Genomic DNA, 14,350 nt, shown 5'->3' with positions numbered 1-14,350 from the left:
CACCAATCGCACTGCTTTCTGCACATGCAGTAGGAATCCAAAAACCGATATGCATCATCTGACACATCATAAGTACCAGGCACCAACTTCTTAAAATTTATGATCTGTTTGTAAGGTTCTCCTCTTGGTGCGGTGGACTGCTGCTGCTGTGGAGGGTGGACTATATACTACGCCATCATATCGATGGTCCTCTGTAACCCAGCTAGAGTAGCTGCCATGGGGTCCATGGGATCCTGTGCCATAAAAGATTGATCCTAAACTGGTGGCAGCTGCTCTTCTACTTGAGCAGCTCTAGGCCTCCTACCCCGCCTCCTCGGGGCAAGCGCCTCATCTTGTGCTGACACCACGTCAGGCACATCTGGTTCTGGTGCAGTGGCAGCTCTCCTGCTTCTACGCATTTTTCCTGAAATTCAGCAGCATTAGCCCACAAAATTCAAAATTACTCATTACACAGCTCTATAGACTCATATTTATACATAATTATGTAAAGCAGAAACTAAAAACAAAGATGACAATGCAAGACGAATATGGACCCTATTTTCCGCATGTGACTCCTAGTAGACTCTTCCCAACACTTTAGATAAACAATCCCTAAGAATCTGGAGCCTAAGCTCTAATACCACATTTGTCACGACCCAACCTATGGGCCGGACCGGCACTAGGACCTGGGCCAGCCTAAAGCCCTCGAGGCCCGTAGTAAGCCTAACTATTCACTTAACCCAACTCTAAGGCCCATTTGGGCCCAATTTCAAGAAATCAACCGGACAGAGTCCGGCCATAAAATGGACCTTTCAACGGGGAGTTTTTGACTCACCCGACCTGTAAACACAATAAATACTCAATTGGGGAGCTTAGCTCACCCTCCACATACTCATCAGCATAAAAATAAATGGGAGCTCAGCTCCCTCATCCAATCCATCAAACATGCATAGAATATTAAGTTTACAGGTCCAAAATAATAATTTAGTTTACAGACCCATATCAAATAAACATTTCTAACACATGAGGAAATTCTAAGATTTAACAAGTTTATACAAACGTTAATAATCGATCTGCGAGGAAGAAAGCAGGTTAATCTCAAAAATATCCTCCTGTGGCCTGAAAAAAATATTGAACAGGAGTGAGCGTTCGACTCAGAGAGTAAAATATCAATTTTAACCATAATCTCTATAACTATCTAAAACTAATGCACCCTGTAGAGTGAAATGCAACATCAATAATATTTTCACATCATAACATCATAAAGGTAATTTGGAGCACTCACACACCCAGTGATATCAATCATAATATATGGAGCCGATCCCTATCTGACTCTCTTAAATCCAACTGGTGCGAAGAACTCAAGCGGGACTTTCGCTAATAAACCAAATCGGGGTCCCAGCGAAGAACTCAAGCCGTGACTACCCCAGAAGGATCGGGTCCCGAAGATCTCAAGCGTGACTACCCGCCCTATCCATAGTCCATACCACATCACACGCACGCCAACGCACGCACACTGCTCCAAATTACCACAGCAACATACATGTCACTTTCACAGTTATGAATGCAACATAAATCGTGCCTAAAGTTTATCTACATAGATATATGCATATAAGTGATGCATGGGCATGCTTGAACATATAATAATAGTGAAATTATAATTAAAATTAATATTTTACTCACGGACTTAACAACGGTCACTTTGTGGCGTGGGCGGAGGAAGAAGAAGGTCATCGCTCACGACAATTACATTACAATTATTTAATACAAATGACTCAATACAATCAAGAAAAGACCAAATCGTCCTAAGTCGTGCAGAAAATCCGTGAGTCTCCCTATACCTAGGACCTACCCAACCTGCAAAATGGCTCAAAACACACTTCTATATTTACAATCCATATATCCACAACTCAATCACATCACACAGCCCCTCCTGGGCCCATCAAATCAGTCATCCATCACAATATGTAAATTTTCAATTTAGTCCTTATAATTGATCATTTTTGCAAAAACTACCCAAACAAGCTCTAAAAATTCTAAAACTTTCCCCCGCGGTCCTTAGCAATATTACTAGGCTATTGCAAAAAGAATCATAATTTTCTGAGCTACCACGAATATTTTATGAATTTTTAATCCTATTTAAGCACTAGAAAATTACGAAAAAGCAAGGTTCGGGTTTACCTTTGCTGATTCCGACTTCGGGAACGCGCTCGGGACGTCTGACAATGGGGGGTAGCCAAAACCTCGGTCCAATTCGGAGACTTTTCGATGTAGTCCATTCGCCCGAAATTTGCGAATCTGCCAATCGCCGAATTTCCGCGAATTGAGGATATATGCATATAAGTGATGCATGGGCATGCTTGAACATATAATAATAGTGAAATTATAATTAAAATTAATATTTTACTCATAGACTTGACAACGGTTACTGTGGCGGCTGGGCGGAGGAAGAAGGCTGTCCCGGCCCATGTCACGACCCAACCTATGGGCCGGACCGGCACTAGGACCTGGGCCAGCCTAAAGCCCCCGAGGCCCGTAGTAAGCCTAACTGTTCATTAACCCAACTCTAAGGCCCATTTGGGCCCAATATCAAGAAAACAAACGGACAGAGTCCGGCCATAAAATGGACTTACCAACGGGGAGTTGTCGACTCACCCGACCTGTAAACACAATATATAGTCAATTGGGGAGCTCAGCTCACCCTCCACATACTCATCAACATAATAATAAATGGGAGCTCAGCTCCCTCATCCAATCCATCAAACAGACTTAAAATATTAAGTTTACAGGTCCAACATGATAATAATATTACAGACCAAATTCAAATAATTACTGCTAACACATGCGGAAATTCTAAGAGTTAATAAAATTACACAACATTGATAAACAACCTGCGAGGAAAGGGAGCAGGTTAACCTCAAAAATATCCTCCTGTGGCCTGGAAAAATATTGAACAGGAGTGAGCGTTCGACTCAGAGAGTAAAATATCAATTTTAACCATAATCTCTATAACTATCTAAATCTAATGCACCCTGTAGAGTGAAATGCAACATCCACATCATTTTCACATCATAACATCACAAAGGTAATTTGGAGCACTCACGCACTCGTAACATCAATCATAATATATGGAGCCGATCCCTATACTGACTCTCTTAAATCCAACTGGTGCCAATAAGAACTCACTCGGACTTCCACTTAAATACCAAATCGGGGTCCCCCAAGAACTCAAGCCGTGTCTACCCGAAGGACCGGTCCTAGCGAAGAACTCAAGCGTGTCTACCCGCCCTATCCATAGTCCACACCACATCACACGCACGCCAACGCACGCTGCCGCTCCAAATTACCACAACAACATACATGGCACTTTAACATTTATCAATGCATCAAAAATCGTGCCTAGAGTTTAACTACATAAATATATGCATATAAGTTATGCATGGGCATGCTTGAACATATAATAATATCGAAATTACAATTAAAATTAATATTTTACTCACGGACTTGACGACAATCACCGTGGCGGTGGGCGGAGGAAGAAGGTCTGTCGCTCACGACAATCATATTACATTTATTTAATACAATCGACTCAACACAAACAAAGAAAAGACCAATTACGTCCTAAGTCGTGCGAAAATCCGGAGAATCTCCCTATACATAGGACCAACCCAAACTGCAAAAGGGCTAAAAACGCACTTCTATATTCACAATCCATATATCAACAGTTCAATCATATCACACAGCCCCTCCTAGGCCCATCAAATCAATCACCCATCACAATACGCAAAATTTCAATTTAGTCCTTATTATTGATCATTTTTGCAAAAACTGCCCAAGCAAGCTCTAAAAATTATAAAACTTTGCCCCGCGGTCCTTAGCAATATTACTAAGCTATTGCAAAAAGAATCGTAATTTTCTAAGCTACCACGAATATTTTATGGATTTTTAATCCTATTTAAGCACTAGAAAATTACGAAAAAGCAAGGTTCGGGTTTACCTTTGCCGATTCCGACTTCGGGAACGTGCTCGGGACGTTTGACAATGGGGGGCTAGCCAAAACCTCGATCCAATTCGGGGACTTTTCCAGTGCAGTCATGCGGCGAAATTTGCGCACTTGGTCAATCGTAGAATGTCCGCGAATCGAGGATACCTACACGAAGCCCATAACACGGGGGTTAGTACATAAATTTTTCAGAATTTTCTAAGCTCATTTAATGCTCGAAAATACACTGCGAAGTTCCGTGGGACCCACCGAAAAACGGTGTCGGAAAAATTCGAAATTTATGTCGCGAAGCTCTCGACGAATGGAGCGTCTTTGGTGGCCTCGGTTTTCTCGTGGATTCACGGTTTTCGAGAAATCTAGCCCAAAAGTCGAAAATGGGCTAAAATCTTCCCGAGCAAAAATCGGACAATCCGCTCGATGGATTTCGGCGTTCTTGGTGTCTATGGAAAGCTCTCGCCGAGTAGATGATTTTGGACACAAGACCCGGTCCAATTGGTGGCGGATCGGCGGTTGGCGGGAAGTCGGCAGCGCGCGCAAGGGCGTTTTCACGCGCGTTTTTCCGGCCCGTTTAGGCGGCGTGGCCATTTGGTGGCTGGCGCGCTGGGCTGGTCAATGGTGAGCGGCTAGGGGCGAGAGGAGAGAAAGGAGGGAGAGAAGGGAGAGAGCCATCGCGCGCGGGAGAAGAAAAGGAGGAAGGAAAAGGGCCGGTCCGATTCGACCGGTCCGATCTGGTCCGGTTTGATTCGGCCGGTTCGATTCAGGATACAAAATTTTGAATTTTTACTCTGCCTCGGGACCGAAAACGAGGTCCAAAAATTCCGAAAAAAAATTCCATAAAACTCAGAAAAATACGTAGACTCCAAATATATTTTTAGTTTTGCCACGTGGTCTTTAAATTAATTTTTAAAAATCCTCAAAGTTTATATTTTCGGAAAATCGAACCCGATTTTTAAAATCCGAAAAATCTCAAAAAAATTCATAAAATTTAAATAAAATTAAAATACCAAAAATACTCATAAATAATAAAATTTTGGGGTGTTACAGCCCACCTGACAATTACATTACAATTATTTAATACAAATGACTCAATACAATCAAGAAAAGACCAAATACGTCCTAAGTCGTGCCGAAAATCCGGCAGAGTCTCCCCTATACCTAGGACCTACCCAACCTGCAAAATGGCTCAAAACACACTTCTATATTCACAATCCATATATCAACAACTCAATCACATCACACAGCCCCTCCTGGGCCCATCAAATCAGTCATCCATCACAATATGTAAAATTTTAATTTAGTCCTTATAAGTGATCATTTTTGCAAAAACTACCCAAACAAGCTCTAAAAATTCTAAAACTTTGCCCCGCGGTCCTTAGCAATATTACTAGGCTATTGCAAAAAGAATCATAATTTTCTGAGCTACCACGAATATTTTATAAATTTTTAATCCTATTTAAGCACTAGAAAATTACGAAAAAGCAAGGTTCGGGTTTACCTTTGCTGATTCCGACTTCGGGAACGCGCTCGGGACATCTGACAATGGGGAGTAGCCAAAACCTTGGTCCAATTCGGAGACTTTTCAGGTAACGGGTCTGTCTGGCCCGAAATTTGCAGACCCGGTCAACTGCCGAATTTCCTCGAATTGAGGATACCTACACAAAGCCCACAACACGGGGGTTAGTACATAAATTTTTCAGAATTTTCTAAGCTCATTTAATGCTCGGAAGATACTGCGAAGTTTCGTGGGACCCACCGAAAAACGGTATCGGAAAAATTCGAAATTTATGTCGCCGCAAAGCTCTCGACGAGTGGAGCGCTCTTGTACTCTCGGTTTTCTCGTGGGATTCACGGTTTGTGAGAAATCTAGCCCTAAAGTCAAAATGAGCTAAAACTTCCTGGGCAAAAATTGGACAAACCGCTTGATGGATTTCGGTGTTCTTGGTGTCTATGGAAAGCTCTCGACGAGTAGATGATTTTAGACACAAGACCCGGTCCGATTGGTGGCCGGATCGGCAGAATTTTGGCCGGGAAGGTGAACGGTCGCGCGTGCGCTGCGCGTCGCTTCTGGAGCCGTTTTCCGGCGTTCCAGGCAGCGGCCGGCCGTGGGGGAGGGCTGAGGCGGCGCGCCGGCAAGGTAGGGAGGCAGGGGAGGTGGCGGCGCGGCAAGGGGAGGAGGGAGGAGAGAGAAAAGAGAGAGAGAAGGGGAGGAGGTCGGACGCGCGCGGGGAAGGGAAGAAGAAAAAGAAAAGGCCGGTCCGATTCGACCGGTCCGATTCGATTCGGCCTGTTTAAATTCAGGATACAAACTTTTTGAATTTTTACTCTGCCTCGGGACCGAAAACAAGGTCCAAAAATTCTGAAAAAATTTCAGAAAACTCAGAAAAATTCATAGATTCTAAATATATTTTTAGTTTTGTCACGTGGTCTTTAAATTAATTTTTAAAAATCATCAAAGTTTATATTTTCAAAAAATCGAACCCGATTTTTAAAATTAGAAAAATCTCAAAAAAATTCTAAAATTTAAATAAAATTAAAGTACCAAAAATACTCATAAAATAATAAAATTTAAAATTTTTGGATGTTACAATGAAAGTTGAAGGCTAGTGAAATAGTGAATACTGAAAAGGAATTGGCATAGGTGGCCGAAGTATATGATTTTTATGTCATACCCAATGGCCTAGGTTTTTGTATTCTTCTGAAAGTGAATCTACTATATGAGCTTGAGTTGGTAATTACAGTTTTATTTATTTTAGCGAGTTTTGATCATGTATTTTATATTTCATCAATGAGATATATGTTTAGATAATAATTGAGAAAAATAAATTTTAGTAGTGACAATTTTTTTTTATTTTAATTTAAAATATAAATTTAAATAATTAAATTTAAAGTGAGTCAAATGAGTAAAATTACCTTGTTGTAAATGAATCTAAAACCAGCGTGTCATTTTGCTAATGTAAGCAATGACATATCTTTTAAAGTGCCAAGTAAGTGATTCTATTTTCCATGTTGATCTTGCCCCTTTTTTTATTTTTTTATCCAATAATTAAAAATGATAATATCGTCGCTTGCGCCGCTGATATGCATGAACAACGCCTTGTTTCACAAGTTGAAAACTTGTTTCACAAGTCTAGAAACGCCGTTGGTTTTTTCAAAAAAAAAAAGAAAAAGTCTAGAAACGCCGTCCCATGGCTTCTCTTTAGGATTTTTTGGCAAGCTTTCTGAAAATTTCTTTTTCGCTAGCTGTTTTTTAACTTTTAATCAAGAGGGAATTCATCAGGACAATAAGACCAAATTATATTATTAATTAATTAATTTACCTAAAAATGTATATATATATTTTTTATAAAAATTCTATTACACATGCGTACTTTGATCAAACATAAATTTCTGTTAGAGAAGTCTAATTAATAAATATTTATGTTACCTTCAAAATTAAAATATATAAATAAAAACATTTATATTAAGTTGCATGTGTATACATTTATTTTTGCAAAAATACAATTATAAATATGTATAAGTCAATCACTTCTATCAATTTACGTTTCAATTTTAACTTTGTCACAGTTCATTAATCTATTTGGAGATCTTTGCGCACGTGATCAAGATGACTTATAGCGGTTATGAATCGGAGATTTACAGTTCAATTAGTTTTTTTATTTTTATTTCTTTAAATAAAAAAATTATTTTAAATATTAAATAAATATATATAATTACTGAATACTTTAAAAAATTCATTATTAAAGTTTATTTATTCACACCGCTGAATAATAGGGAGAAAAAAAAATGAGATTAAAAACGTTGTTATTAATAATGAAATCTCTATTTTATCCTTTCTATTTTTCAAATAAAGTAAAAATTTTATGAGTTAAAATTATATACAATGTAATTAATTTTGTTCCCATCTCTTCAATTTAAAGGAAATTTAAATTTTGAATTCATTTATTATTTATCATGATTATTTTCTTTCCTCTTTAATTTTATTCTTTTTCAAACATAATAAAAATAAAAATATTTATGTTTTACATCACAATTTTCTTTTCTCTCTCACCAACCAAACTTATTCCCTCCTCAATCTAATATCGGTCTTTTTTCATTGGACGGCTATTGTCTATGTCAGAAACAAAGGCACCCCCCAGGCCCAAAGAGATAGAAGTCGGCGATACGTGTAATTATCCAGATGCTTCTGAACTTCACCTTTGTCCTAGCGAGCAAGAAATAAAAGAAGCCTCAACCAGAACATAAAACAAAGTCAATTAATATATAAAGAGGAGAAGAAAATACTAGCTCATATCCTCAACCGCCTTTCTGGAAGCATACGCATTGACATGACTAAGCAATCTTACCCCCCTTTGGAACCCCAGCTTGCTACTCATCAAAAAGTAAACGCTGTGATTTCATTGGTCATCTCCGGATTTTTTAAAAGAAATTCCGATAATTTTTATTATTGAAGAATTAATAAGAAAGGGTAGAGCAAGAAATTGAATAATGAAGAACAACTACTAATGCAAGACGGAAACTTAATAAAGTAGAGACATCACATCCAATTTCACAGTAAACAGTTGAACAAACTCACCCACTTGCATGTGTGTGGATACCCCTAAAAAGGACTAATCCTTAGTGAATGCATCCTCCATTTGGCACATTTGTAGGTTCTCCTCCCCATGTGATTTGGCTCCTAACTATTGACCACCATATCATGTTTGATTTGAGGCCAATAGCACGCCTCAACTTCGGCTGGCAATTAAAAAGGGGAAAAGTCTGTTTGGCTGCCGGCTGCTAGAAGGTGAAGATGGAGCTTCTTTACGCCTCATTTGGTTGGAATAAGTAGACAAATGAAGTAAAATATTCTAAAAAAATGTAAAAAAAAAATTATTTATTTTGTATTATTAAATTAATAAGACTTAGTAGGATGTACTATTCTAATTAAATGTAATATAATTTATTAATTTATCTTTTAATTATTATCCTTTTAATTAACTTTATAATTTTAAAATAAATTACTTTAAAAATATTAATTTATATATTAAACATATTTATAGTATGCTTTTTAAAAAAAAAAATTTATGAGAAGTATTAAGATTTTTTCAGGGAATAGGACATTTTAAACCAAACAATACCTTGTACTCAACGCATTCGGGGGCTTTTCTAGTATTTGACTTGCAACTTGGAAACAGTCCCAGTCTTTACTTCACTCACTCCGCTTCTATTCTACGTGTACATACAATGCACCATTCTCTTTCTTTGACCCACTCGGGTCAGTCACTCAACCATTGCCTACCAAGAAAACTCAAATTTGGCTACCAGAGAATACCCAAATACCAAACGCGCTCGACTTTATTTTTTAATCTTTTAGAATCTACTTCTTTTTTTTTTTTTTTATTGCCCTTCAAACCTCCTCATACCTTCCCACCACTTGTCACGCAGCTTCCAGCTCCAGTCTCCACTCTCCCCCCTTTATAAAGCCACCTTAACGCCCACTCTACTCATTAACTCTCTAACACTTCTTCACTTCTTTATTCTCACAGCACAAGGCACAACTCTGCATTTTCTTTCTACTTTCAGATCAAAGATCAGAAATTCCAAAAAACGTCTAAGATGGCACTAGAAGCGCTCAACTCTCCAACCACAGCAGCTCCATCTTCTCAATTTGAGGATTCCAGCAGTCTTAACCATCTCCGTGAGCCATGGGCCAAGGGCAAGCGCTCCAAGCGTCCTCACCACCAACCCACCGAGGAAGAGTATCTCGCTCTCTGCCTCGTTATGCTAGCTCGCGGCACCACTGCTTCAACCTCTGCCTCCACCGTCCCACACCGCCACCGCTCCCCTACTCCATCTCCTCAGCTCCAGGGTTCCACAAATTCAGAGGAGCAGAAATCTAGCTATAAGTGTACGGTATGCAACAAGTCATTTTCTTCTTACCAAGCCTTAGGTGGTCATAAGGCAAGTCACAGGAAACTCGCAGGAGGCGAAGACCAAACAATTTCAACAACCACAACTACCTCCGCCACCGCCGCCGTTTCTAACGGAAGTGGTAAGACTCACGAGTGCTCCATCTGCCACAAGACTTTCCCAACAGGACAGGCCTTGGGCGGCCACAAGAGGTGTCACTACGAAGGCGGTGCAGAAAAGAGCGGGGTGACTTCCACCTCTGAAGGTGTCGGGTCAACCAACACACACAGCCTCAGCCAGAGCCATCGTGGCTTTGATCTTAACGTACCAGCCTTGCCGGAGTTCGCAGCTGATTTCTTTATCTCCGGTGAAGACGAAGTTATGAGCCCACTACCAGCTAAAAAACCCCGTCTCTTGGCGGCACCCAAAATCGAAGTCGCCCAAAATTAATAGGCCAAGCTTAGGACTTTTGCAGTGCTATTTTTTTTTTTTTTGTAAGAACATGTATTTAGGCTAGATTAATTAAATTTCCTTTTTTTACCTTAATTTCTTTTTTTTTTTTCTAATTTTTGTGTAGATAGCAGTTGAAGTCTCTGTTGCAGTTGCTCTGATGTCAGACTTGGTATTCCAGTCAATTATTTTTAATTATTAAATTTCTTCAATAATTAATTATTAAATCTTATTTGCCATTTTTTTTTTCAAATAATAAGAAAAACCGAGTCCTAGTCTTAGCGGACTCGGTCTAAAATGCACCGCGTAGTCAAGTGTGGTGTACACGGTACACCTACGCATCCGTTCAAGGGTGGGTTGCAGAACCGCGTGAACGACGGAGAAGAGGAAGGGTTGCAGAGTTTGTTGGAGTTTCGGTTAAGACCACTTAGCGCATGAGTCATAACACCGCAAAAGAAAGTAGGGGATGACGGTTTTAACTGTCTGGTACATTTCGTAGCTATGATTAGGTTCACCGTTCACGCGCATGGTGCATCTTAGCCAATAATTAATAAATAAATAAAATAGTAGATGCGAAGATAATAAGCAAAAAGACGAGGAAGGAAATCAGGATGAGAACAAAGGCAGATAAGAGAGACGTTTGGATAAGAAGGAAGGAGCAAATGGAGGACTGGCCATTTGCAACACTGTTTCCTCATGGAAACTGATTAGGATGACAGGTGGCATTAGTTAAGCAACCACTTTTTTTTTTTTTTCTGGATCCATATGAATTAAAAAAATCGAGGCAACTTATCGTGAACGCCCCATTTATTTTAATCAATAATTAATACATTATCATTATGTTATATATACATATATAGGTGAAATAAGTTTTACATTTATGCTGTGAAAAATAAGAAATATTATATATTAAAAAAAATGTAAATATATAAATATAAAATGTATAATAAATTTGTAACGCGTTGCGTATCACGAAAACAACATGTAAACTGAAGAAACGTTGTTTAACACATTGAAGAAAAGTTGCATCAATTTTTAAATGTGGTTGTGGATAAAAACGCCATTTGCAAAATGTGCCCAAATGCATTCAACGACAAACTTCTTAATATTAAAATTGTATTGCAATCCAAATACAACTCTAATTGCATAAGAAAATGAAATCTTCATCATCTGTTGGATATTTTGTTCATTTTCTAATTATAAAAAACCAGAATACAAAAAGTACACAAATGACAAAGCAAAACGCGTACATATATGTTTGGTAAACAGACCAAATCAAAAGTAGTAGGGCAGCAGCTTGGCTAGCAATCAGCGAAGCCTTGGTTGGGTTTCAGTTTGACATCGTATAAGAAGAAAAGTAAACATAGAAGTGGCAGATGGCAAATATGCAGAGTACTTATTCTACACAAGAAGCTTTTGAATACCTTCCGGCATAACTTATAGGCATCCACCTAATTAAGCGAGCGTAATAAAAGCTGTTTTTGAGACGTGTCTTGATTGTTTGCTGCTATTAGTGAAAATATACAAAGATCCTACAGTAGTCTTTGCGTGTGGGGCAGTACTGCAGATGCGAGAAATTATCACAGCATTTCTCCAGCAATTTAGTGGTGATGGATCCGAATGTTGCTCGCATCCAACTAGCTAGTAGTCAATTCTATACAGGGTATTTCAGACTTAAAATCATTAGTTTTTCTAGAATGTACCACCTGCCAAACAAGTTAAAGATTATATAACCAAAAAAAAAAAAAAAAAAAATATATATATATATATATATATATATGTAAAATGATGGAAAAAATATATATATATATATAAGTAAAATAAACCAGTCAATTCTTTTATTTTCAGATTTTATAGATTTTTTTTTTGAAAAAATTATAGATAAACTCAAATGTCGACTTTTTGCAAGCTGGGAAAACTCATCACAGGTCTATGGCAGATGCAAATGGAAGACTGTTTCATACAACAAAAGAGAATCTAGAAGGTCTACGACACCGTCTAATGTCTATACAATACTTTTCTTCCACAGCAGTGTGTATACTGTAAGTCCGTAACGTCTTGTTTAGTTTGTTTTCGGTGTCCTGGGTGGGCTAAATAAATCACTATTTATACATCCACCCCTCCACGAAGCTTCGTTTCCTCAACTTCTTTCACTGTACGGTATAACTTTTCTGCCTCGGATTTTTTTTTAATTGCCGAAATAATTAATTATTATACAGACTAAGCGCTTGTTGTTTGTACGAAGAAAGTACACGCTGCACCTTCCTTTGCAAGCTGGGAAAACTTAAGGCAAGTGTAATACCCTCATTTTAATTAATTTGTGCATTCGACTGTTTTAATAATTAATATTTATTTAAACAGTTAAAATAATTAAAATTATATATAAATTAGAGTGAATAATCATAAATAACTCAAATAATGATAAAAAAAAATTTAGAAAAAATTTAAGAAATAAAATATAATAAAGTTAAATGAGCAGATGCCCCAGTAATGGGTGACCCGAACGGAAAGTTGCTGTCTTCACAACTAGTAACCCTAAACCCGAGAGAAATCGCGTGAAATAATTTTTGAGACTCCAAATAAGAGTAATTGAGGTTTTGATGGCATTAGAATGCCAAGAAAATGCTTATAAAATTTATTCAATCGGTATATACAATTTTAGTCTTTTAAGTAAAACGAATAATTTTAGTCTTTTAAGTAAAACGAAGGGCATTTTGGTCATTTCACATTCAAAGACAATTTTTGACTAACTTATTCAGTTAAGTAAATAAATTATCTGACATAAAATATGAATAAATATTGCTAAAAATTTAATTGAAAATGAGTAAAAAAGAAAAGAAAATAAAAGAAAATGAAGTAAAACTTAAATTTTGACATAAGATGATGTTATTAAGAACACTCCAACCAATCACCATTCAACAAGCCTTCTTAAAATAATTAAAAGAGACAAAAATTAAAGAAAAAAAAATAAGAAAATGTGGTTTTCTTCCAACAACCAGCCGTCCATAATTCTCTCTCTCCCTCACCCATTTTCTTTCCTCCATTGTTACACAATTCAAGCTCTAAAACCCTAGTCTCCCACCACTAAACCCTAGACTCCCTTCATTAAAACTTGTTTACACCTCTTGGGGAAGTGTTTGGCTGTCAATAATTGAAGAGAAAGTGCATGAAATTAAAAGAAAACCATGAATAAATGGAACCTCTAAATGTTGGCAGCCATGAGAAAGTTTGAGAATTATTGGTTTTTACTGAAATTAAGTGGTTATTTATATTATTGATGAGTATAGATGATGTATAAAGTGATTGGTATGAGTTTGGTGTGTGTATGCCATGAATTAGAATTTTGGAGTTAGGGTTTGGGCCAAAATTTGGGTTTTGCTAATGTATTGGTGAATGGAAGTCCTAATGGTCAATTAGTGACAATTTGGCTATATTTGATGAGGAATTGAAGTGATTTATGCCAATGGAATTGAGGTTAGGTATACTGCCTTAGGTAACCTGCAGGGCTGAGTGTGAGTCTAGCAAGTTTTGGCAGCCATAACTTGAGTGGTGTAGGTTCAATTGGTGCAAGACTAATTGGACATGAAACTAGACACATAATGACAGAACTTTGATGGAGAAACATTATCCAGAAAATAAACTTAGGATATCCTAAAAATTAGCCAAATCCAGGTAACCAATTATGGACCTGGTAAAAGTGACCAAATGAATAGTATTCATTTGGCCATAACTCAGTGTAGAAATATCCATTTGACCTAAATTTTATATCAATAGAAAGATTATATAATTTAGAACAACTTTTATGAATAATACAAACTTAAATTCTGAACCTAACCAATTCAAATTGCTACTCCAAGTTAGGACACTAAATCTGGCAGAATCAAATTTGCTCAAAAAATCTCGGTAATGACCAATTCGGCCAGTTATGGTAAATTAACCATAACTTGAGCTACAAAACTCCAAATAGAGTGATTCAAAAAGTAAATTAAAGAAGACACATAAAGGAACAACTTTGATGAAGAGAATTTT

The 14,350-nt window shown here is 37.6% G+C and overlaps 1 protein-coding gene across 1 annotated transcript; it reads left to right on the top strand.

Annotated features, from left to right (window-relative positions):
* Positions 1-9,076: 9,076 nt before the first annotated feature.
* Positions 9,077-10,548, top strand: LOC110639970 (zinc finger protein ZAT10). The gene has a single exon (XM_021791097.2). It carries the CDS (start codon positions 9,578-9,580, stop codon positions 10,319-10,321), a length of 744 nt encoding a protein of 247 aa, XP_021646789.1. The 5' UTR covers positions 9,077-9,577; the 3' UTR covers positions 10,322-10,548.
* Positions 10,549-14,350: the final 3,802 nt, after the last annotated feature.

This window comes from Hevea brasiliensis, chromosome 12 (assembly GCF_030052815.1).
Source record: "Hevea brasiliensis isolate MT/VB/25A 57/8 chromosome 12, ASM3005281v1, whole genome shotgun sequence".
Classification (NCBI taxonomy): domain Eukaryota; kingdom Viridiplantae; phylum Streptophyta; class Magnoliopsida; order Malpighiales; family Euphorbiaceae; genus Hevea; species Hevea brasiliensis.
The sequence above is the reverse complement of the archived record's forward strand: the minus strand, read 5'-3'. Positions and strand labels throughout refer to the sequence as shown.